Here is a 22,775-nt window from a genome sequence, read left to right as displayed (position 1 = left end):
GTGGAAGGGACCTCAGGAGGTCATCTAGTCCAACCCCCTGCTCAAAGCTTTCAAGTTTGACTTCAGTGTATCTTTATATCATTTGTACTCACCACCATGAGAGCAGGTGCCTCACTTTAACCAACCACAAAATATGGCCTTGTGGGTTCTTGAGTTGGCCATATGAACAAGATGCCTAGACCAACATAGTTGGAGCTGTTATGAGCATGCTTTGAACGCTGGACATCTGACAACAATTAAGGATTTAGGTGTTAGGAATCTTGTCCTACAATTTGACCCTGCAGACAGCATGAAGATGGCGCATCTGGAACTGATATGGTGGTGATATGTTGTTAGCACAACTGCCCAATAGACATTGAGCTTCGTGTTTATTCTGAGACCCCAATGGTTGCAAAAGCAGCCAACAACATTCCAGATGCCGAGCTCGCCTTGGTTGTGTGAGGGGTAATTCCGTAATCCGTTGTGGCACTCTGTGCTGGCATGCTCCATCGGCAACAAAACTTACCCACGGACTTGAGAGGAGTGGTGGTGGTGTTAACAATTGGGTGGGCGTGTGTATCCCTGGCAAGTTCAGTACACTCTTTGGTTTTCTTTAGGCTAATTGTGAAACCAAAGCGGTTAACTGCATGAGCAAAGAGATGAGTTATAAATAGAATGTCACTGATCGATTGAGTGAGCAACCAGTGCACGGTCATCAGCACATAAATGTTTTTTCTCCAGGTGTGTGAGGATCCATCATGCCAAATTCTGGGCATGCAGGTACTGAGGCCCAGATCCTTAAAGGTATTTAGGCGCTTAATTCCCATTGACTTCAATGGAGGAGAGGGCCCAGATCCTTAGAAATATTTAGGCACCTGGGAATAAGAAAGCATGGATAACTGGTGTTGTCTTGTAATCCTGGCTGAAAAAGTTTTGCATTCACGCGTGTTGCTCTTCATAGTACTTGGATCACTCATGCATGGCACTACCCTGGTTAGCACTGTGTGGAGCGGATCTGTCAACAGCAAGAACTGAACATAGGACCTTTCAAGAGTTTCATCTAAAGCCTGTGGAAGTCAATGAAAAGCTTTCAATTGGTTACAGTGGGCTTTGGATCAGAGTCCTCTAACCACTTGTGCTAAAGGGGTCATTTCATTAGTTGGTAGAAGTAGTTAACTATCTTCTATGTGGTCCGGCCACTAGGGGGCGAGGGACACACTTAGCAAGTGTGATAGCATTTGTTGTGCTAGGCGCTGTACGAATGCAGAACAAAAAGACAGCCCCACCCCAAAGAGCTTACAATCCAAGTCTAAGACAAGCGCCGGCAGCTAGGTACAGACAGACCAGGAAATCATGAGACAGCATTGGTCAACTTGATGGGCAGTGGTCTCAGGACAGCAGCAGCCTAAATGCTGCTGCAAACCCTCTTTCGTTGTACAAGCTCCAGCTGCTGCCCCAACCGGCTGGTGTTGCTCTGAGAACCTCATGAGTTTGGTTGCTGAGCCACTCTCACCAAAGAATTCTGAGGATTGTTAGTAACAACCGACCAAGCTGTCCTGTGTAGCTGTTTCATTATCTGCGTGTTTTGTTCTGGAGTTTAAAGTCTGTTTTTACACCAAAGCTCTAATTTCACCGAGCGCTACTCCTGACAATCATTATCAATCAGCGTCCACTTGTGTTGGCTGCTCTGACCTAATTCAGTAAAACAATCAGCCAAGCAGCATGAGCCATGCAATGTGTACGGCGGGGGTGGCTATAAAGAAATACTTGAGTGTGCAACAGTCTCCCAGAGGGGACTGGTGGAAGCTCCAGCAAGTGGATAATTTAAAAGTGGGCTGGACACCGCACTGGAGGAAGTTCTGGGAACAACCCTTCACTGGTTCACTTTCACAATGTGAAAGGGGCCTTACATGTTGCTGGTTCTGTTGTGCTTTTCACAGCATACTAGGGAGCTGGTGTATTTCATGTCTGTCTTTGCATAATAATATGTTTCTCAACAGTCCCTTTCATGACAAGGCAACCTATTCATTATTTTTGTACACCACCTACAAGCATTTGGTATTGTAACAAATCATTAGCTGACGACCCCTGCAGGGGGGTCACAATACGCTGCTCGTCACAATAACTGTGAGCTTCACGGAATGGGTGGGGATAGAAGCCAAATCCTCTTGCCTCTAGCACTTATGCTAAAAGAGACTCTCTCGTAGCCTTAGCAGTATGGTGACTATGACACAAAATTGAGCAATACTGATTCTCTTTGTTCAGGGCAGTGCACTCGATGCACATGAACCAATCATGATAGCATCATCATTATTCCACCGGCACATGTGAAATGAACAGTTGCTGTCTGTAAAGGGCTCTGTCCTCATGTACACATGAGCACCTGACCACACAAATTGACATACACAAGCTACAAATGTAATCTTAACATTGGTAACGACAATACAGATGAGCCAGGTAACTTCACAACTGCATGACTGCATCCTTGGGGGACCAATATTTGGTGTCTGTGTGTTTCCCCCTCCTCCCTCCGTTTTGTAGTTCTCTTCTCCACGTTTGACCATTTTTTTGGACCTTTCTGAATAAACGGGAGGTTAGTTTTCCAAGTATTAAGTATTTTGCTGCTAATAGACGTATCAGTATCCACTAACCAGTTTGAATTTCACGGTTGGTATATGAAAACCAGGATCGTCTAACGGGCTGTTTGGTGGCCCTTCCATGAGACCGGTTGATAGTGTTAGCCCAGCTCCCACTAGGCAGGTGTCCACACTACAAAACTCCCAGAATGAGCTGGGAATCTTGGTGGGATGGGGCTGGAGACTCACAGCACCCTTTGGACCTGCAAATCAGAGTGGAGGCATGTTGCCGGGGGTAGGTGTCCATGGATAAACAGAGGACTTCAGGATCTTGTGCTTTCTGGCTTCCCTCATCAACGCTTGAGTGAATTAAGTAAAAGCCTTTCAATTAAACTAGAAAGACAGTAAAAGGCTACTGCCACCTAGTGGAGGATTTGGGTGACCATTTTCCTCTGAGCAGGGCAGGAAAGCTACTCTGATGTGAGGTCAGAAGGCGATCCGAAATCAAAATCAGGTCGGATATATTATATAGCCATATACAGGATGTGAAAATAAACTTCTGACCCCACCTGTCCACAGTAACAGTGTGGAATTGGCACTAAGCAAAGGGAATAATACAGGCAAAAGGGCTTTCAAAATACACAAATAAAGAGAAAAGGAGGACTTGTGGCACCTTAGAGACTAACCAATTTATTAGAACATAAGCTTTCGTGAGCTACAGCTCACTTCTTCAGATGCATATCGTGGAAACTGCAGCAGGCTTTATATATACACAGAGAATATGAAACAATACCTATTCCCACCCCACTGTCATGCTGGTAATAGCTTATCTAAAGTGATTTCCAGCACAAATCCAGGTTTTCTCACCCTCCACCCCCCCACACAAATTCACTCTCCTGCTGGTGATAGCCCATCCAAAGTGATAACTCTTTACACAATGTGCATGACAATTAAGCTGGGCTATTTCCTGCATAAATCCAGGTTCTCACATCCTCCCCACCCCCATACACACACAAACTCACTCTCCTGCTGGTAATAGCTCATCCAAACTGACCACTCTTCAAGTTAAAATCCAAGTTAAACCAGAACATCTGGGGGGGGGGTAGGAAAAAACAAGAGGAAACAGGCTACCTTGCATAATGACTTAGCCACTCCAAGTCTCTATTTAAGCCTAAATTAATAGTATCCAATTTGCAAATGAATTCCAATTCAGCAGTTTCTCGCTGGAGTCTGGATTTGAAGTTTTTTTGTTTTAAGAGAGCGACCTTCATGTCTGTGATCGCGTGACCAGAGAGATTGAAGTGTTCTCCGACTGGTTTATGAATGTTATAATTCTTGACATCTGATTTGTGTCCATTTATTCTTTTACGTAGAGACTGTCCAGTTTGACCAATGTACATGGCAGAGGGGCATTGCTGGCACATGATGGCATATATCACATTGGTGGATGTGCAGGTGAACGAGCCTCTGATAGTGTGGCTGATGTTATTAGGCCCTGTGATGGTGTCCCCTGAATAGATATGTGGGCACAGTTGGCAACGGGCTTTGTTGCAAGGATAAGTTCCTGGGTTAGTGGTTCTGTTGTGTGGTATGTGGTTGTTGGTGAGTATTTGCTTCAGGTTGCGGGGCTGTCTGTAGGCAAGGACTGGCCTGTCTCCCAAGATTTGTGAGAGTGTTGGGTCATCCTTTAGGATAGGTTGTAGATCCTTAATAATGCGTTGGAGGGGTTTTAGTTGGGGGCTGAAGGTGACGGCTAGTGGCGTTCTGTTATTTTCTTTGTTAGGCCTGTCCTGTAGTAGGTAACTTCTGGGAACTCTTCTGGCTCTATCAATCTGTTTCTTTACTTCTGCAGGTGGGTATTGTAGTTGTAAGAAAGCTTGACAGAGATCTTGTAGGTGTTTGTCTCTGTCTGAGGGGTTGGAGCAAATGCGGTTGTATCGCAGAGCTTGGCTGTAGACGATGGATCGTGTGGTGTGGTCAGGGTGAAAGCTGGAGGCATGCAGGTAGGAATAGCGGTCAGTAGGTTTCCGGTATAGGGTGGTGTTTATGTGACCATTGTTTATTAGCACTGTAGTGTCCAGGAAGTGGATCTCTTGTGTGGACTGGACCAGGCTGAGGTTGGTGGTGGGATGGAAATTGTTGAAATCATGGTGGAATTCCTCAAGGGCTTCTTTTCCATGGGTCCAGATGATGAAGATGTCATCAATATAGCGCAAGTAGAGTAGGGGCTTTAGGGGACGAGAGCTGAGGAAGCGTTGTTCTAAATCAGCCATAAAAATGTTGGCATACTGTGGGGCCATGCGGGTACCCATAGCAGTGCCGCTGATCTGAAGGTATACATTGTCCCCAAATGTGAAGTAGTTATGGGTAAGGACAAAGTCACAAAGTTCAGCCACCAGGTTAGCCGTGACATTATCGGGGATAGTGTTCTTGACGGCTTGTAGTCCATCTTTGTGTGGAATGTTGGTGTAGAGGGCTTCTACATCCATAGTGGCCAGGATGGTGTTATCAGGAAGATCACCGATGGATTGTAGTTTCCTCAGGAAGTCAGTGGTGTCTCGAAGGTAGCTGGGAGTGCTGGTAGCGTAGGGCCTGAGGAGGGAGTCTACATAACCAGACAATCCTGCTGTCAGGGTGCCAATGCCTGAGATGATGGGGCACCCAGGATTTAGAGAGAAGGGAGCTGAAAGTTCTGCTACAACAAAGAGGCAGCAGGGAAAAAAAAAACATATCCGTGGCCCAAATGCCAGTGACCTGAATTTGGCACTCACATACCATGGTGATGGGCAGCAGTGTACAAATCATTAGGTAGAACTGTGTTGAGAGAGACCCCTCAAAGAACATGGTGAAAGCAAGACCGTGAACTTGCTCATCCTTGGCAAGGAAGATCTGATTTAGTGCGTGCAGATCTGGTCGCCCCATCTCAAAAAAGATATATTGGAACTGGGAAAGGGCAAAACAATGATTAAGAGTATAGAACACCTGCCTTATGAGGAGAGATTAATAAGACTGGGGCTTTTCAGCTTGGAAAAGAGACGGCTATGTGAGGGATATGGTAGAGGTCTATAAAATCATGACTGGTGTGGAGAAAGTAAATACAGAAGTGTTATTTACTCCTCCTCAGAACACAAGAACTTGGAATTACCAAATGAAATTAATAGGCAGCAGGTTTAAAACAAACAAAAGGAAGCATTTTGTCACACAGTGCACAGTCAACCTGTGGAACTCTTTGCCAGAGGATGTTGTGAAGGCCAAAACTATAACAGGGTTCAAAAAAGAACTAGATAGGTTCATGGAGGATGGGTCCATCAATGGCTATTAGCCAGGATGGACAGGGATGGTGTCCTTAGCCTCTGTTTGCCAGAAGCTGGGAATGGGCAAAAAGGGATGGATCACTTGATGATTCCCTGTTCTGTTCATTCCCTGTGGGGCATCTGGCATTGGCCACTGTCGGAAGACAGGATACTGGGCTTGAAGGACCTTTGGTCTGACCCAGTATGGCCATTCTTATGTTCTTACATCCGTTTCACTCATGGGCAGGTTCAGACGCATCATCCATATTGTAAGATACAGAGATTTTTCTCAGAGAGACTCTTTTTTTACATTGTATAAAATGACTCCTGAGGGCCACACTTGGGGAAATGTGACGTTATGTTGTCTCACCAGCAAAGACACCGCTAACAATAAAAATCCCCAGATCCTTTAGTTATTAAATGACGTGCCTATAGAATGGGTCATTTGTAACATCCCAGTTAAAGTAGCTTCCAGTTCCGGCATCGTAAACAGAAAGCACCAGCACTCGGGGCACTGATCTGTAAATATTGCTCCTGGTCTCTCTGTTCATGTGAATGGGTCTCAGCTTGAGAACATATTCACTTTATATTTTGTAGGCAAATGTTTCAATCTGCGAATGTTTGATTTATTTTAAGTAGGCTCCCAAAGTACCGTACGGTCTTTGCAGATTGTCTGTGTTTATACCCAGCATGGTTAGTCTCTGCTGGAGTTCATACTGGGTCCCACCATCCATTCCAACCCACCTTTGCCAGTTGCTCATGTGACGCAGACTAATTCCTTTTGGGATGAAATTTTGCACATTTTGTCTTAGCTCTAAAGTCGCCACACAGGGAGCGAGATGAGTTAGGTGCGCTGAGTGTGATCCTGTCTGAAACCGCAGGTACGTCCCCGGGGCAGCTAGCCAGTCCCTCATCCCCCCGGTGCAACCGCAGTGATGCTGCTATTTTTAGCAAGCTGGCTTGATCAGAGGTATTGTGGGTACGTCCCCAGGAGCTGGGAGGTACACCTCCCACTGCGATGTAGACATACCCTCAGAGGGAAAAACTCGAGACCTGCCTGCCCTCTGCCAAGGCACTGGAAATGATCGAACCAGGCACGAGCCCTGGAGCAATCCTAATGGCTAGCTAGTGACAAACTGGCCTGCCCCTGGAACATACGCTGACCCAGTCATTGCACACCTGGGGCTTGCCTGCTGCACATCCAAACCTCCTCGCGGTTACTGAGGCTGCATTCACCCAATGCCTTTTGAACCTTTGGAGAATTTTCCCATCTGCCACCCCACTGAATGCGTGAGAGCGAGAACACATGCATGTGAAGGGATCTGAGTCTCCTCTCCTCCCGCGTACGCTGCTGCCCTCCCCATGGCAGGCAAGGCAGCCACACCACACTCAGCTGCTGGGAGACAGAGGGGAATCAGCAGCAATTCAGTAGGTCTGTCCATGCAATGGATTGCCAGGGCACCGAGCCTTGCAGGGCTGATCCACTGCCTTTCATCTGGGATACTACAGTCAAAAAGCCAGATTTTACACTGGTGTAAATCGCCTTTGACTTCAGTGGAGCTCTGCGATTTCCATGGGCCACAAAATAGGGAAAGAAGGCATAGCCTCGGTTCATTCCTGGGGCTTTCCCTCTGCCAATGGGCATGTTGCCCGCCCAGTTCCCGTGTAGGTGAATCTGTAGAGCTGCATGGGCAGCTTTGGGAGGCTGTGGGGTGGTGTTGCTACACCCTGCTAAGCAGCTGCTGCATTCCACTGTAGGTGCATTTCAGCAGGAGGGGAGGTGACTGTATATTGAAGTCCTGATTTTGCAGTTTGGACTTGTGCCCTTGAGGTCAATGGGAGATCTGGCTGAGTAAGGACTTCATGAGCGGGCCCATTGTTTGTAAGGTGCTTGGGGAAGCCAGGCCACACAGCTTGTGTATTTAAGCAAAGGCTTATTCAGAGCTTGGCCCGGAAAGTGGGAGATGTTGTTGAATTGCTTTGATCTTCAGTCTGGGAGCATCACACCATGACTCTCTCTCTTTCTCGTTCTCTTGCAGAAGGCATGACAGAAGCCGTGAGTTCGGGCAGAGATTGCCTGCAGGCCGGGGAGTCCTGCACCAATGATCCCAGCTGCAGCTCCAAGTTCCGGACCCTCCGGCAATGCATTGCGGGCAACGGCGCCAACAAACTGGGGCCAGACGCCAAGAACCAATGCCGGAGCACAGTGACGGCCCTGCTGTCCAGCCAGCTCTATGGCTGCAAGTGCAAACGGGGCATGAAGAAGGAGAAACATTGCCTGAGTGTCTATTGGAGCATCCACCACACCCTGATGGAAGGTCAGTCGGTGCCACGTCTCCGTGGGAGGGTTCTCCAAATAGGGTCTTTAAAAGGAAATTTGGGTTGGTGAAACGCTCCAGCTCCTTCTAGCCACAGAACAGGATCAGCTCAGGCAGCAGCCGGGCTAGCTTCCTCCCCACTTGATGTGAGCAGAGTGAAACCTTCTCCAGACAAGTTGAGTCGCCATCCAGATGCTGGCCTCTCTGCTGAGACGCCCAACTGGTTTGCAGTTAGTGCTGGCTCTGGTGGTGGTTTTTCATGCCCGCTCGGATCTGAGCTGAGACCCACCTACCCATTTCTCCCAGGTTTCCCACCAGCCACATCCAATGATAGAGACTTTTGGATCCTTCAATGGACCAGCAGTGACTTAGATATGACAGGCTCTGCAGTCAGTCCCCTGGGCCACTCGGGTCGGGTCTACACCTAAATCTTAGGTTGCTCCAATGATGTCACTCAGGGGTGAGAAAAATTCACTCCCTGCGTGGCGTAGTTAAGCTGACCTAAGCCCTGGTGGAGACAGCACTAAGTTGACAGAAGAATTCTTCCTTCAACCTAGTTACTGCCTCTCAGGGAGGTGGATTTTCTACAGCAACAGAAGACCCCCTCCCATTGCTGTGGTAAGAGTCTACACTACAGCGTTGTAGCTGCAGAGTGTCTAGTGTAGACATACTTCAGTCCCGCTACTACCACTGTCTAGAATGGTGTTAGCAAGGGCAATTCTGAAGCACTTAGAGGAGAGGAAAGTGATCAGGAACAGTCAGCATGGATTCACCAAGGGCAAGTCATGCCTGACTAATCTAATTGCCTTCTATGACGAGATAACTGGCTCTATAGATGAGGGGAAAGTGGTGAATGTGTTGTTCCTTGACTTTAGCAAAGCTTTTGACACGGTCTCCCACAGTATTCTTGTCAGCAAGTTAAAGAAGTATGGGCTGGATGAATGGACTATAAGGTGGATAGAAAGTTGGCTAGATTGTCGGGCTCAACAGGTAGTGATCAATGGCTCCATGTCTAGTTGGCAGCCGGTATCAAGTGGAGTGCCCCAAGGGTCAGTCCTGGGGCCGGTTTTGTTCAATATCTTCATAAATGATCTGGAGGATGGTGTGGATTGCACCCTCAGTAAGTTTGCAGATGACACTAAACTGGGAGGAGTGGTAGATATGCTGGAGGGTAGGGATAGGATACAGAGGGCCCTAGACAAATTAGAGGATTGGGCCAAAAGAAATCTGATGAGGTTCAACAAGGACAAATGCAGAGTCCTGCACTTAGGACGGAAGAATCCCATGCACCGCTACAGACTAGGGATCGAATGGCTCGGCAGCAGTTCTGCAGAAAAGGACCTACGGGTTACAGTGGATGAGAAGCTGGATATGAGTCAACAGTGTGCCCTTGTTGCCAAGAAGGCCAATGGCATTTTGGGATGTATATGTAGGGGCACTGCCAGCAGATCGAGGGACGTGATTGTTCCCCTCTATTTGTCATTGGTGAGGCCTCATCTAGAGTACTGTGTCCAGTTTTGGGCCCCACACTACAAGAAGGATGTGGAAAAATTGGAAAGAGTCCAGCGGAGGGCAACAAAAATGATTAGGGGACTGGAACACATGACTTATGAGGAGAGGCTGAGGGAACTGGGATTGTTTAGTCTGCGGAAGAGAAGAATGAAGGGGGATTTGATAGCTGCTTTCAACTACCTGAAAGGGGTTCCAAAGAGGATGGATCTAGACTTTTCTCAGTGGTAGCTGATGACAGAACAAGGAGTAATGGTCTCAAGTTGCAGTGGGGGAGGTTTAGGTTCGATATTAGGAAAAACTTTTTCACTAGGAGGGTGGTGAAACACTGGAATGCGTTACCTAGGGAGGTGGTGGAATCTCCTTCCTTAAATATTTTTAAGGTCAGGCTTGACAAAGCCCTGGCTGGGATGATTTAGTTGGGGACTGGTCCTGCTTTGAGCAGGGGGTTGGACTAGATGGTCTCCTGAGGTCCCTTCCAACCCTGATATTCTATGATTCTATGATATCAGAGTGGCTACATCATGCCTCAAGCTAAGGTGAGCCCTGGGGGTAGGGGTATGTGTGCAGAGCTGCTATCCCAGCAGCATCAGCTGGACCATTTCATCTTCCAAGCCTTTGGTCTAATTCTGCATTGCCCCCTTTATCTATGATCATTATGACATAGTGCCCAGAGACCCCAGTCAGGCTCCATCATTCTGGGCTCTTTACCAACATCCACTGAAAACAATCCCTACCCCAGAGAGCTTGCAGCCTGCATTGTAACGACTTCTCTGGGAGTTCCATGTGGAAGGCACTTGGGATCCAGCCCCAAATTCACTTAGGTTCATTTCTCCCCAGCTGTGGGGTGGGGAATGAATTATTATTAAGTGATTTTTCCCAAGGCTGCAGAAAGCATCAGTGACAGAATATGGGTGTTCCTGCCCCCCCGCCCCACCGCCATCCCTGGCCTGTGCTGATACCACCTGGCCACAACTCACACATTAGCACAGGGATGTTGTGTTTGTGTTTCCAGCACTGGGAAAGAAATCCAAAACACAGGAGATACTCTGTGTGGGTAAAGCACGGAAACTGGGAGCCAGGAGATCAGGGGTCATAGATTTATACATTTTAAGGCTAGAAAGGACCATTGTGATTGTATAGCAATCTCAGCCAATGATTCCTGCATGAAGCCCATATCTTCTAGATGAGCTAGAGTTTGTTTGTTTGTTTCATACATCTTGATTTAAAGACACTCAGTGGTGGAGAATCCACCAGAGCCCTTGATAAGTTGTTCCAATGGTTAATTACCCTCACTGTTAAAAACATCCACCTTATTTCTAACCTGATTTTATCTAGCTTTAGCTCCCAGCCATTAGATTTTGTTATGCCTTTGTCTGCTACATTAGATCCCTTCCCATATACGTACTTATAGATGGTTCTTTTCCTAACTGTGCTTCAGTTCTGCTTTGTAACCTCTAGTAAATCTCTTTACTGCTTTGTACCTCAGTTTCTCCATCTGTCTAATGAGGCAAATAATCATTATCTAACTCCCCAGTGGCTACGAGACTTAATCTGTAATGTTTGTATCCTGGGTAGAGATCTGTAGCTGGGGAAGGGCAAGAGCATTTTTGTAAAAAAAGGAATAAACTAAAACTGGTTTTGTTGATTTTATATAAATGTCCCTTTAAAGTCTGTGTTGAAGAAATAATGTGGTGTGGGTGACAAAAAAACCCAACAACCTGGGAGTTGTCATGGATCACAACCTCAACAAGAGTCAGCAATGCGATGCTGTTTCAAAAAAAGCAAATGCAATGTTAGGTTGCATTAACCGAGGCACAGCATGCAAGTCACAGGAAGTGACAGTACCGCTCTACTCGGCCCTGGTGAGGCCTGGTGAGGCCTTGGCTGGAGAACGGTGTCCAGTTTTGGTCACCAGTGTATAGAAAGGATGTGGAGAAACTGGAAAGGATCCAGAGACGAGGGACAAAGATGATCAAAGGGATGGAATGCAAGCCATATGAGCAAAGGCTGAAGGAACCGGGTATGTTCAGTTTGGAAAAGAGGAGATTAAGCGAGGGATATGATAGTGGTCTTCAGACCCTTGAAAGGCTGCCATAAACAAGGTGGAGAAAAGTTGTTCTCTCTTGCCACAGAGGGCAGGACAAGAGGCAATGGGTTCAAACTACAGCATAGCAGATTTAGATTAAATCTCAGGACAAACTTCCTGACGGTAAGAACAGTAGGAGAATGGAAACAGATACCTGCGGGGGGTGGAAACTCCTTCACTGGAGCTTTTCAAAAGGAGGCTGGAGCCACCTGTCTTGGATGGTATAAACACAACAAATCCTGCATCTTGGCGGGGGCTAGACTAGATGACCGTGGCAGTCCCTTCTAACCCTGTGCTTCTATGGTTCTAAACCAAACTCTTTTGAGTTTCCTGCCTGACAGTGTCTTTGGGATGTGTCAGATTTGAGGCGCATGCTCCTGACACTGCATTTCATCCCCACACGGTGCAAATATTTGAGTAAATGTTGATTTAATATTTTTTAAGCACCCTTATAAAAGTACACATCGGCAGCGATAACTCTCCCCGGTCAGGCCTGCCAGCGTTTTATGCACCATGAAAATTAAATGAGGAATAAAACGGACGCTTCCAACCAGAGGCTGCAGAACAGATAGGTTAATAAAATGCTGACAGGAGCAGAAAGCAAAGGTGCTGAGGGTGACGCTTGGATCAAGAGGCTGTGCAGAACAAAGTGAATGGCTGCCCAGACCTACCAGGAGCAAGGGCCGTGTTGCCCATCTCCCAGAAACCTGAGTGCAGCTCTTAGGCCAAACCTACCAGGTGCTGAGTGCCGTAATGTGAAGTCATTGGGAAATAAGGGGGCTCAGCGCCTTGCTCAATTGGGCCCTTCTTTTGGGTTTCTTTTTGGTTGAGTTCACTGTCAATGAAATCCCCAAAGCAGGGCATTTCCAGGACTATTGTGGAGAGATACACAACCCGGGGTCTCTGCTTCCATTAGCTATTGTTGTTAATTATCTGTGTTACTGTAGCACATAGGAAACCAAGTCACGGGCCAGGGCCCCATTGTCCTAGGTACTGCGCAAACACAGATCAAAAAGAAAGTCTCTGCCCCAAGGTCTTCCGATCTAAGTATAGGACAAGAGACAACAGATGGATACAGACAGAGGGGGAAGTACAAGGAAACAATGAAACTATATTGGTCAGCATGGTGGGCAGGAGGTTTTAAGAACAGGTTGGACAAACACCAGTCAGGGATGGTCTAGGTTTACTTGGTCCCGCTTCAGCGCAGGGGGTTGGCCTTTAGGGCTTCTTGAGGTCGCTTCCTGCCCGACATATCTATGATTCTATGAATAGTCAGCTCTGAACCCCTTACATCCACAAATATTCACACCTTATAAAAATATCCACAAATATTCACACCTTATAAAATAACAGTTCGGATGTGATCAATGGTATAAACATCTAACTGCAAGTTACAGGGCATACTGCAAGCTATTTCGAAAATGTACTAAATTATCCTAATTACAAACTATCCAGAGCTATTGAACACTTCACTTACCAATATTATATCAGCCTTGCATAGAATGCAGGATAAGATACAGAAATGGGTATAGCTTGTAACAAACCTGAGGATAACCCCATAGTGCAATCACCTGTACAATAGTTGGATTTAGACACTGATAAGTAGATGTCCTTAACTCTTCCTATGCCAGTGTCTGTCGGCTTCTTCTTTCTCTAGTCAGATGACCTCACCTGTCAGTGGATTGTTCTGGTGATCTGTCCTCTTGTGCACAATAGTTTCTGGTACCATGCTCTCATTTTGGCATTCATGTCTTTCTCCAGCTGGTGTGTATGTCACATCAGTCTGATCAGCCGTTCTCAAGTTTTCAGGATCAACAACATCCTCATTTCCCAGACGCGGATGAAATGCTTCTGCCCCTGGATTCACTCACTATTAGAGTCCCTGGAGTCCAAATTCCTGTCTTCATTGTGATCTCTTATTGGGCTAGTTGCCTTGTTCACTGTGTCTTCCTCTGCGGTTAGAGGGTGGTGTTCTATCCCAGGGTGAGAAGTCAGAGGAAAGTGAAAGATTGCGATGAAGAACTCTAACACATCCCTTTCCAGCTTCTGCTTTTACTTCATCGACTACCCTTTCCTTTCAAATATTACTTGAATCTTATCTTCCCAGGAGGATCTTAATTTTCCTGCTCCCTCTCTCTCTGAAAGGTTCCTGACAAGTACTTTGTCACCTGCTAAGAGGTCAGCACCATGCGCTTTCTGTTCAGAACGATTCTCACCATGGGTAGCAGATTTTTTAGAACATTTTGATGTCCATTCATAAGCTTCCTTCATCAGCTGTTTCCATTTCTCAGCATACTCATTATGGTCCTCGATTGTAGATTCCAAATTCATAGATAAAGCAAATGTGACGTCAATGGGCAAACATGGTGATCTTCCATACAAGAAATAGAAAAGTGCAAACCCTACTGCCTAATTTCATGTACAATTACAGGCGTAATTTACCTTATTACATGCAGTGGCAGATTTAACAGCCAGCAAATGCTGACCTGGTCCCTCCCATCTCCTCCTCCCATCTGCCAATGATAGAGGAAGAAAAAGATGGGCCCCAGTGCAGGTTTTTATTGTGGGCCATCACATGGCCCACATTGAGATAGATAAACTCTCACTTTCCCCAACCCCCACTCTCATCCCTGCCTCTGCAGCCCTGCTCTGCTCCCCGATCCCTCACGCCTGCCTAGATCCAGGCCATACTGTCTGCTCTCCCTGGCCCAGGCCCTGCTCCTGGGCTCCTGCTGCTAGAGCCATCACCACTGCTTCCGCCAAAGCCAGAACTGTTGTCATGGGAGCCAGAGCCGCTAACCACCGGAGCTAGAGTCAGAGCCTCTCGGAAGAGCCGCACACCAGTTCCTGCTGCCCCTCGTTTGAATTTGCCCTCATAGTGGGAGGTGAGGCTCTGCCATTGGCCATCCCACTCATCAGAGTTCATGGCGGAGCCACCATTTTGGAGTCTCACTCACCGGGCCCTTCCTAGAGGTGTCAGCCAGCTGCAAACAGTGGCAGCAGCCTGTGCCAGGCATATATTATGCAGCCGAGCAGCCCTGAGCCTGCAGGGGGTCCTCCAACTGCATGGACCCTCAAACAGCTGCATAAGCTATTCCTCTGCCCTTGCCAACTGCTCCCCACCACTCGATTCTGGGGCCTCACCCTCACAAATAATGGAGTCAGTCACCCTGGCAAGGGGCCCCCTCCCTGTCTCGGGGCTGATGCAATTGTATGGGCTGCATGTGTCTAACGCTGCCTCTGGCCATCAACCCCCATTTTTATCAGGGTCCTAACAGATCCACACCCATCCGTCTTGCAATGCCTTTGAAAAATCGCTCAGCATTTGGGCATGCCCCGTAGCTGGTAGTAATAGAAGTTTCCGACCCCATCCTGCAGGGGTCACAGACACCGAGCACACTCCGGTTCCGAAGGGCTGCCACTGGGAAATGTACTTTGTTTCCTGTAGATGAACTGGTCAGCAATGACGCAGGTCCAAGCAGCCTTCCTGCTGAAATAGGTTTGACGTTACCATCTGATCAAAATTGCTTTCAAGATTCCGTTTTATCACGTCAGCTGTTGCGTATAATTTTACAGATTACTCCTCGCCAGCCCATTGAGCAATAGGCCAAATGGAAGGTTTCCTTTTTTCCCCTACATTTTGCCACTTTTCATCTTCATTTTACAGAATGAAAAATTGATCGTATGAAGGTTTGCATGTCAAGTGGCTTAGTTTATGCAGATCTTTCAGATGACGCATACGGTCACATGTGTTGCCCGTTGGGTGATTCAGAAACTCGGAAATCAACGTGGCTAACAATGATTGGAAGACTATGCTAAAATCAGTGTTCATGGGAGGAGCAAACAACATGCAAAGTCACGTGTGGCAGCTCTGCAGGTCACGAAGCGTCACCGCATCAAAGCCTGTTTTGATAAACAAGCATCTGAAAATATTAAGAAATGTCAAGTACTAAAAATATTGCTTGGCACAGTCAAAACATTAGCTACTTTAGGTGTCACCTTCCGTGGCCACTGTGAGGTGCTGGAGAGCAACAAGTGTGGTATTTACCTGACCATCAGAAAGCTACTTGACAGACATAATACAACTTTTCCCAAAATATCAGCGACGCCAAGATAGTCAAATACTTGAGCAAGACAATTACTGATGAACTTATACGTCTTTTAGCAAGTGGTGCATACTGAATAGTGGCAAAGAAGCTTTTTTTTTTTTCACTGTCATTGCAGATGAAGTCATGTATATTCGCCATGTTGATCAAATGGCCATTTTGCTTCGCTTTGTTAATATTGATTGTGTCAAAGAAGTGGCAGATATAAAAGAGCAGTTTGTAAGCTTTGAGCAGTAAGTGAGGCAGGTGCTGCATCCGTGTGTGACCAGTTAACTAATGTTTTATCCTGAAAATATGGATTAAACCCCAAACAGATGTCTGGACAGGAATAGGATAGTGCCAGGGTTATGGCTGGAGATCATGGAGGATTGCAAACAAAAATGAAAGAATATCCTTCAGGCAGGGGAGGCAAAGTGTAGGCACCATACATCCATTGCCCAGCACATCACAGTAACCTAGTTTTGGTGCAAGCTGCGGAAGGTAAGGCCAGTCCAGATCTGAAGGTTTTCTTCACAACTTTGCAGGAAATATATAAATATTTCACAGACTCTAACCATCGATGGGAAAAATTAATGATTAAGTCTAAAGAGAATATGTATCTTCTTTATCTGTATCATGCTTGAGAGAGCACAGCTTTGCAAAAGGAAGAGGAAATGATGATGCATTTCAAGCCCTCACAGAAGTTGACAGGATTGATGCTGCAGATGAAATTGAACACGCGTCTGAAGAATGAAGGAGACCTTTACATCTAAAGGTACGCTGCAAGTCTAGATGGGCAGCTTGAATGAAATGAGGCAATGATAGTAAATTTTGAGAATGTAATTGAATGCCTAGAAGATTAAACTGTTGCTGAACGCAGGAGTGGCGAGGACATACAAGCAAAAAGCAACCTGTCTTTGATGGCTTACCTCAATCTATTGTGGTGGCATAGGATCTTAGTTATCACAGCTGCAGCCTCTGGAATCCTACAGTCAAAGAAAATTGACTTGTTCCATGTCCTCTGGACATTTGAGAGCACAGTGAATGAGCTCAGCAAACTCAGAGCTGAAGAAAACTATGATAAAATTGTAAAAACGTCTCAGAGCAGATGGGGGGAAGCAATGGGTTTTGAAAACGCAAACTATCCAAGCCACAGGAAGAGATGCGTATGCCACATGGATGATGAATTTGCACACTATTCTGCGTTAGAAGCAAAGGGTAACCATCAAAGAAAATATTTTGAGGTCTTAAACAATATGATTATGGAACTAAAACCTCAGTGTGAGGGATTTCAAGAAGTAGCTCCTCTATTTGGTTTCCTCCATCCCAGGCGACTTCATAATATAATTTTAAAGAAGGAAGTTCTTAAACTGATGGGAAAATACTTATATTTTTCTTTTAGACTTGGTTCATGGGATTGTCTTTCAAGATGTATTATTTTACAAAGGGCACAGAAGTGTTCATTTTGTTCCTTGGAGTCCGGAACTACTTGAGTTTCAGTGTATCAAGTTCTCTTGATGCTGTTTTACCAGAAATGTAAATGTTGTGTTGACTTTTTCTCACCATACCAGTTGGAGTGGCTAGTGCTGACTGCACAATAAGCACATTAAGATGTGTCAAAAACTACATGTGGTCAGTCATATCACAAACATGGCTGAGTGTCTAGTGCTCCTTGCAATTGATAAAGATGAGACAGCTGGACAGCATCATAGAATAATTTGCCAAGAAAAAATGTCGCCGTGGTGTGAGGGTCCAAAAATTGGATATACACCAGCCAACATAATTTGGGTGAGAGTCCACTTTTGTTTAGGCCTGTGCTTTTTGTTTTATGGGATTTTTTTTTCATTTTTTATCTTTAAAAAAAGCCTAAATTGATGTGACCATTGAGCCCTAAGCTTCATGTTTGGTAACCAGGCTCTGACCCTTAAATCTGCCCCTGATTTAAGAGAGTCCTTCCAGTTTGACTTTTATTCTTCTGGTAAGGTTCTCAGCATAGGATTTAGTTCAGCCTTTCTACCTAACCATTATCCTTTAGGTGGTGTGCGGTTGTGCGAGATGTTTCAATTTTACAGTCATGCTGTAACCTTCTGAATAAATTATTTTCAAACTCTGCCCCTTGGTCATGATGGATCCTTTCAGGAAAACCAAATAAGTAATTGAAGATCATGTTTGCTGCAGGCTTGCCTGACTTGGTGGTAGTAGGGTAGGGTTGGACAAACCCAGTGAAGTGATCCACTATTACTAGGATTTATTCATATCCTCCTTTGCTTCTGGCTAGATGCAAGAAGTCCATTGATACAAGCTCAGATGGTTCTGTTGTGACTATGTTAGTGGAACTCTGGAAGGCTGGTGAGGTTTTGTGACACATGTACAGACTCTAGTGATATGATGTTCAATATCCCTCTTCATCTGTGGTCTCTTGTGAGACTGATTTTTTGCTCTACTCCTAAATGTCCAATCTCTTCGTGTAGTTCTTGATATACCCGCCTTAGGGTTTTTCAAGTGATACAGCTGATTTCATAAGTAGGTTTTCTGCTTAAGTATTCCATCTGTATCCAAATGCAACCAATGCCATTCTCACATCAGGGCAGAGATCTTACCACATCCTCCTGAGCTCTTTTGGTTGTTCAGTGTATGCCCCAAGGACTTATAATGAAGAATTTTAGCAACAGCTGGATCTTCCTTCTGAGCTGCCAAAATGTCTTCTTACAGAATAGGCGTTATGGTGGATTTAATAGCCATGGAGAGGTCTGCTGCTGCCAAAGGGTTGGTAGTAATAACTGCTAACCAAGAAGACAGCATTAACAACATCTGTTCATTTCATCATATATTTTTCCACATCAAGGGGCATTCTGGATAAAGCATCTGCAACCACATTAGATTACCCTGGACAATATCTAATTTTGACGTTAAAGTCAACTAATTCTTCAGCCTAACAGTGTGCTGTGGCATTCAGCCTGGCAGAGGGGAGGACATAGGTTAATGGGTTGTTATCCCTGTAAACTGTGAAGGATTGTGTATAGTGGAGGTAGTCACAGAATTTGTCAGTTACAGCCTGCTTCAAAGCTAGGAACTCCAGCTTTCCTGAACGAAGGTAATCATTTTTCTTAGCTGCAATTAGTGTTCTTGATCCATAACCAATGGCTCTCGGTTTACTTTCCTGGCGCTGGTATAAGACTGCACCTAATGCCTTACAGGAAGCGTCTTCCTTTTCCAGGTCCACTTTTGGTGGTGTTGTGTGTCAGATTCCAGTGGAACAGTCAACAAGTCATAGAAATGTCGTTGCTACTTGAAAAAAGTCTTGAAGTAGCTTGGATAATAGGTGAGGAAGCCTAGCAGCTTGTGAAGTTCCCTGTAGCTCACGAAAGCTTATGCTCTAATAAATTGGTTAGTCTCTAAGGTGCCACAAGTCCTCCTTTTCTTTTTGCGAATACAGACTAACACGGCTGTTACTCTGAAACCTGAGGATATATGGTGGCTTATCTGCAAAATCATGAACAGCCAAAATGTCAGCTGGATCCATCTTATAACCTTCAGCAGATACCTCAATTCTCGAGTAAAGTACCTCTCTCTTAAAGAGCTCACATTTGGCAGCTTTCATCTTAATTCCATGCTTCTGTAGTTCTTACAATACGCTCCTTACATTCTCCATGTGTTCTTCAATAGTGTCACTGCGCACAAGGACAGCATCCAGGTAGGGAATGCACATCTCATCCCTAAATTCTGCAATGGGGAACACCCATTGTTTCATGTTCTCCGCTTAATTGGAATGGGACATTAGTCCGTCCTTTGCAAGGGATTTGAGTTCCATTGGCAGCTTTAAGGCCAAGCCCGTCTTCTATTTCCCATAACTCTTCAAACTTTCTAAGGTGTGTCCCTGGGAGATTATCTTCCACCCACCGACTTGAGACCATGCATACCTGTGCTCTAGTGTCCCACAGGGCTTGGCGAAACACCACATAGTGCATTTATTTCCAGCTAAATTAGCTATTCTTGTTTCCTGCTTCAGTGTAGGATGGCAAAGGTAGGCTGCTCCTGGTAGATCAGATGCAGTGCCAGCTTTGTCTCCGCTCTCTTGTGATTTTCCTGCATGACATCCTGACTGATTGTATTCATTACTGCCACATCTGAAACAGTGGTCACAAGTACTGCCTCTAGCAGCCTGCCTGCAGTCGCATGGCCTTTTCTCTGGAGCTGTCTGTCTGCCTGTCTGATCAAGCCATTATGACTTCTTTCGTCATGCAACCGGACAGCTCGTTGTAATATCTTCATTTTGGCATCCACTTTGAGTTAATCACCACTGGTCTTTAGTTCCATTATCTCATTCATTAATGAGTCACCTTGGGAGACTCCTTTCCCCTTGGGAGGAAGCACTGCTTTACTGTATGCTGCTCTGTGTAGGGCCCTTGCACACAAGTACATGCTCCAGTCCCCAGCTTCTGCTGCTTCTCTACCTCCTCCCGTATAGCAGCATGCAGCATCTCAGTCAGGGTCTCCTCCGCAACCAGTCTGTCTTTTAAATAAAGTCACATCATGGTCTGAATATTAGAGAGAGAAGGTTGGTGAGATAATATCTTTTATTGGACCAACTTCTGTTGGTGAGAGAGACAATCATTACGCTCTTGAATGAACTCACACAGGAAAATGATAAAGGACAAAAACACCCTATCACCTACCTGTGGGTGACCACTTTTCACAAACCAGTCCCTCTATGTCTGGCCTATCAGTCCTCATCCTCAAAGGAAACCTACACAGCACTTTCAAAAGATGAACCTGTGGGGAGCTTAAATTCATAACTGCTAGACACTAAAAATCACAAACTGAACAAAGACACTGGATTTATGGCTTATTACAACAACCTGTAACCCACTAACCCCCTCTTTCTGTCCTATGACTGCAGATGTGTTAATGGGCCATTCTGCCTTGAATGGTCCCTTACAATATGTGTGCTAACTACTTATGCTAAACAATCTGTTCCACCTTGCATTTAGCTGTGATGCTGAGAGTGCCTTTGCCAGACGTGAAAAAGAGCCTGTGTGGCTCGAAAGCTCCAATAAAAGATATGACCTCACCCACCTTGTCTCTCTAATATCCTGGGACCAACACGGCTACAGCTACACTGCATACAAGTCTGAATATTGGCATTTTGCTGTCCTGCCAGGACTGACTGGAGGAACAGGTTTTGTACAAGGACACGCTCATATCTTAGGTCAGAATCAGCTTCTTTATGAGCAAAAAGAAAAGGAGTACTTGTGGCACCTTAGAGACTAACTGTAGCTCACGAAAGCTTATGCTCAAATAAATTGGTTAGTCTCTAAGGTGCCACAAGTCCTCCTTTTCTTTTTGCGAATACAGACTAACACAGCTGCTACTCTGAAACCTTCTTTATGAAGCAAAAAGTACTCTCTGTCTCAAATCAAGTGACCGGGCTAGGAAATCCTGAGCTGGCTCTTGGGAACTGCAGGTAAAGTTCAGTTGCATCTTTTTCCTGTAATAGGACTTTAAGATGTACCTCCGTTTTTGGCAGACTCAGATTCATTTTCCCTCCAAGTAGCCCCTGAGCCTCAGCCCAAGGCAAACTGCCCTGATCACAGCTTCCATGATCTCTGCTTCAGTGTACCCCTTGGGAATCCCACTTTCAGATGCAATCTTAGGACCCGAACCTACAAGATGCTGAGTGCTGGGATGTGAAGTCATTAGCAAAGAAGGGGGCTCAGCACCGTGCAGGACTGCGCCCTCTTTTTGGTTGAGTTTACCGTCAATGAAATCCCCGAAGCAGCGTGCTCCCAGGGCTGTTGTGGAGGAATACATACCTTGGCGTCTGTGCTTCCATTAGTTACTGCTGTTTTTTATTACCATAGAATGTAGGAGAAACAGTCATGGGCCAGGGCCCTGTTGCCGGCACCCAGTGCCAGAGGCAAACAACAGCAGGGGTTCGTTGCCCGGTGTGCGCCACCCAATAAACACAACCGGGTGGAGAAGCAAAAAAAGTTTATTTGCAGCTGCAAACAAGGTACAGGGAGAACAGAATCTCAAATCCTGCACCCCAGAGCAGGTCATTACACACACTTTTATATTTTGTTCTGCTACTGCACCACACATCAGCCAATTAAAACTTTGCACAAATACTCTGCCTTCCTTATATGATTACAACAATATTTATTTCCTGCAACCTCTAACAAGCAACTTAAACAACCAGCACATGCTGTCTGGCCTTTTAGCTGTCTCTCCTGTTACCTTTAACTTGGCGTCAGCAAACCTTACACTATGAGGCATTATCTGCGGCTGCAACATTGTTTTAAGAGCAAAAGAGCTTACTCAAACCAGCCAGGCCTGAATTCTATTAAGGGGGGTTAAGAAGAAGCCCTTAGGCCTTCAGCAGGGAGACCTCCTCAACCCTTATGGCCTTCCATCCCCTCGACTTAACTAGTGGCCGTGCCCTGGGGTCTCCAACAGCCCCATTGCCTAGGCCCTGTACAAACCCAGAACAAAAACATATCCCTGCCCCAAGGAGCTTCCAATCTCAGCATAAGACAAGAGACAACAGATGGATATAGACCGATGGGGGAGTACAAGGAAACAATGAAGCAATAGGGTCAGCATGACAGGCAGTGCTCTCTGCGCACCAGTGGCCGGACCATTGTCCAGTTTTTTGAAGGCTTCACGGCAGAGGAGAGTTTTGAGATGGGATTTGAAGGAGGACAGTGGAGGCAGCTTTGTGGATGTTTATGGGGAGCTCTTTCCAGGGGCGGTACTGCTACCCTTCCTTCTGCGCTGCTGCCTGCAGAGCTGGGCCCTCGGTCAGCAGCCGCCGCTCTCTGGCCGCCCAGCTCGGAAGGCAGCAGCGTGGAAGGAAGGATGGCATGGTATGGTATTACCACCCTTACTTCTGGGCTGCTGCTGGCGGGGCGCGACCTGCAGAGCCA

The 22,775-nt window shown here is 46.1% G+C and overlaps 1 protein-coding gene across 3 annotated transcripts in view; it reads left to right on the top strand.

The window, feature by feature from the left end:
• Positions 1 to 22,775, top strand: part of GFRA4 (GDNF family receptor alpha 4) — a 133,883-nt gene that overhangs the window by 76,499 nt on the left and 34,609 nt on the right. For all 3 annotated transcript variants that reach the window (XR_012158785.1, XM_073342976.1, XM_073342977.1), the window contains exon 2: positions 7,888 to 8,166. Coding sequence is in view for 2 of the 3 variants with exons in the window: in XM_073342976.1 (XP_073199077.1) it covers positions 7,888 to 8,166 (279 nt within the window). In the remaining variant the exon portion in view is untranslated. The remainder of the gene's footprint in view (positions 1 to 7,887; positions 8,167 to 22,775) is intronic.

The sequence above is a fragment of the Lepidochelys kempii genome, chromosome 4 (genome assembly GCF_965140265.1).
Source record: "Lepidochelys kempii isolate rLepKem1 chromosome 4, rLepKem1.hap2, whole genome shotgun sequence".
Lineage (NCBI taxonomy): Eukaryota > Metazoa > Chordata > Testudines > Cheloniidae > Lepidochelys > Lepidochelys kempii.
The sequence above is the reverse complement of the archived record's forward strand: the minus strand, read 5'-3'. Positions and strand labels throughout refer to the sequence as shown.